Source organism: Perkinsus marinus (assembly GCF_000006405.1).
Source record: "Perkinsus marinus ATCC 50983 genomic scaffold scf_1104296958202, whole genome shotgun sequence".
Taxonomy (NCBI): domain Eukaryota; phylum Perkinsozoa; order Perkinsida; family Perkinsidae; genus Perkinsus; species Perkinsus marinus.
Genome location: NW_003206863.1, coordinates 1 through 746, shown reverse-complemented (window position 1 = coordinate 746; position 746 = coordinate 1). Strand labels below are relative to the sequence as shown.

At 44.2% G+C, this 746-nt stretch overlaps 1 protein-coding gene across 1 annotated transcript; it reads left to right on the top strand.

Annotated features, from left to right (window-relative positions):
- Window positions 1–261: 261 nt before the first annotated feature.
- On the top strand, window positions 262–491 carry Pmar_PMAR013428 (conserved hypothetical protein; the record flags this gene model as incomplete). The annotated part of the gene is made up of 1 exon (XM_002774633.1): window positions 262–491. A coding segment is annotated over one exon (230 nt), but the record flags the coding sequence as incomplete, so codon positions are not given.
- Window positions 492–746: the final 255 nt, after the last annotated feature.

Genomic DNA, 746 nt, shown 5'->3' with positions numbered 1-746 from the left:
GTTGCTTCATAGGCCTCCCAATGCCCATGTGCATCTTGTGTGGGACGGTAATCTTGGTATTTATGATCCTATTTGTAGGAATGGCGACATCACTTTTATCGAGTTGATTCTATCAGTTGTTCTACTAGGCAGGCCACCGTTGTCGAGTCCTTGTTCAAATGTTATTGTTGGTTGTTCCAAAATTTCTATACCTCATGTGTTAGGTTATGCTAGTCGTTGCTTTTATTTGTATTTTCCTTAGGTCTTCCGTAAGTTGTCAATATGACCAACCCTAAATCTTCTCGCCCGATGGACGGTGCTGCTGCTCGTCGTATCATGTCTACGGCTTATGGCAACTCAGGCTCGGTCGAGAGTGGCTCCTTTGCTGCTCGTGCTCAGTCGGCAGCTCAGCGCAATATGAACAATGGTGTTGTGCCAGGATGGAGTGCAAGTGCCAATAGTGGCGCCTCCAAAGGCAGTGGCGGTTATATCCGTGGAAACGGCTCCAACAAGTAAAGTCTTCCTCTTCTTATTTCAAGGATGATGACGCTGATGATGATGATGAGATTTTGTCGTCGTATCTTTACATTCTGGCTGTGAGAATCCATTGTAGTCGATGCATTGATATTATTCTAGTCATTGATTTTAAAGATTCGGGTTTTGTGTTGCACACCAGTCGAGAGTTCGTAAGGGTCATGAATGTTTAACACCATGTAGTTGTATGGTTGTTCTGTAAGGGCATCGATTGAGAGATTGATATTGTCTGG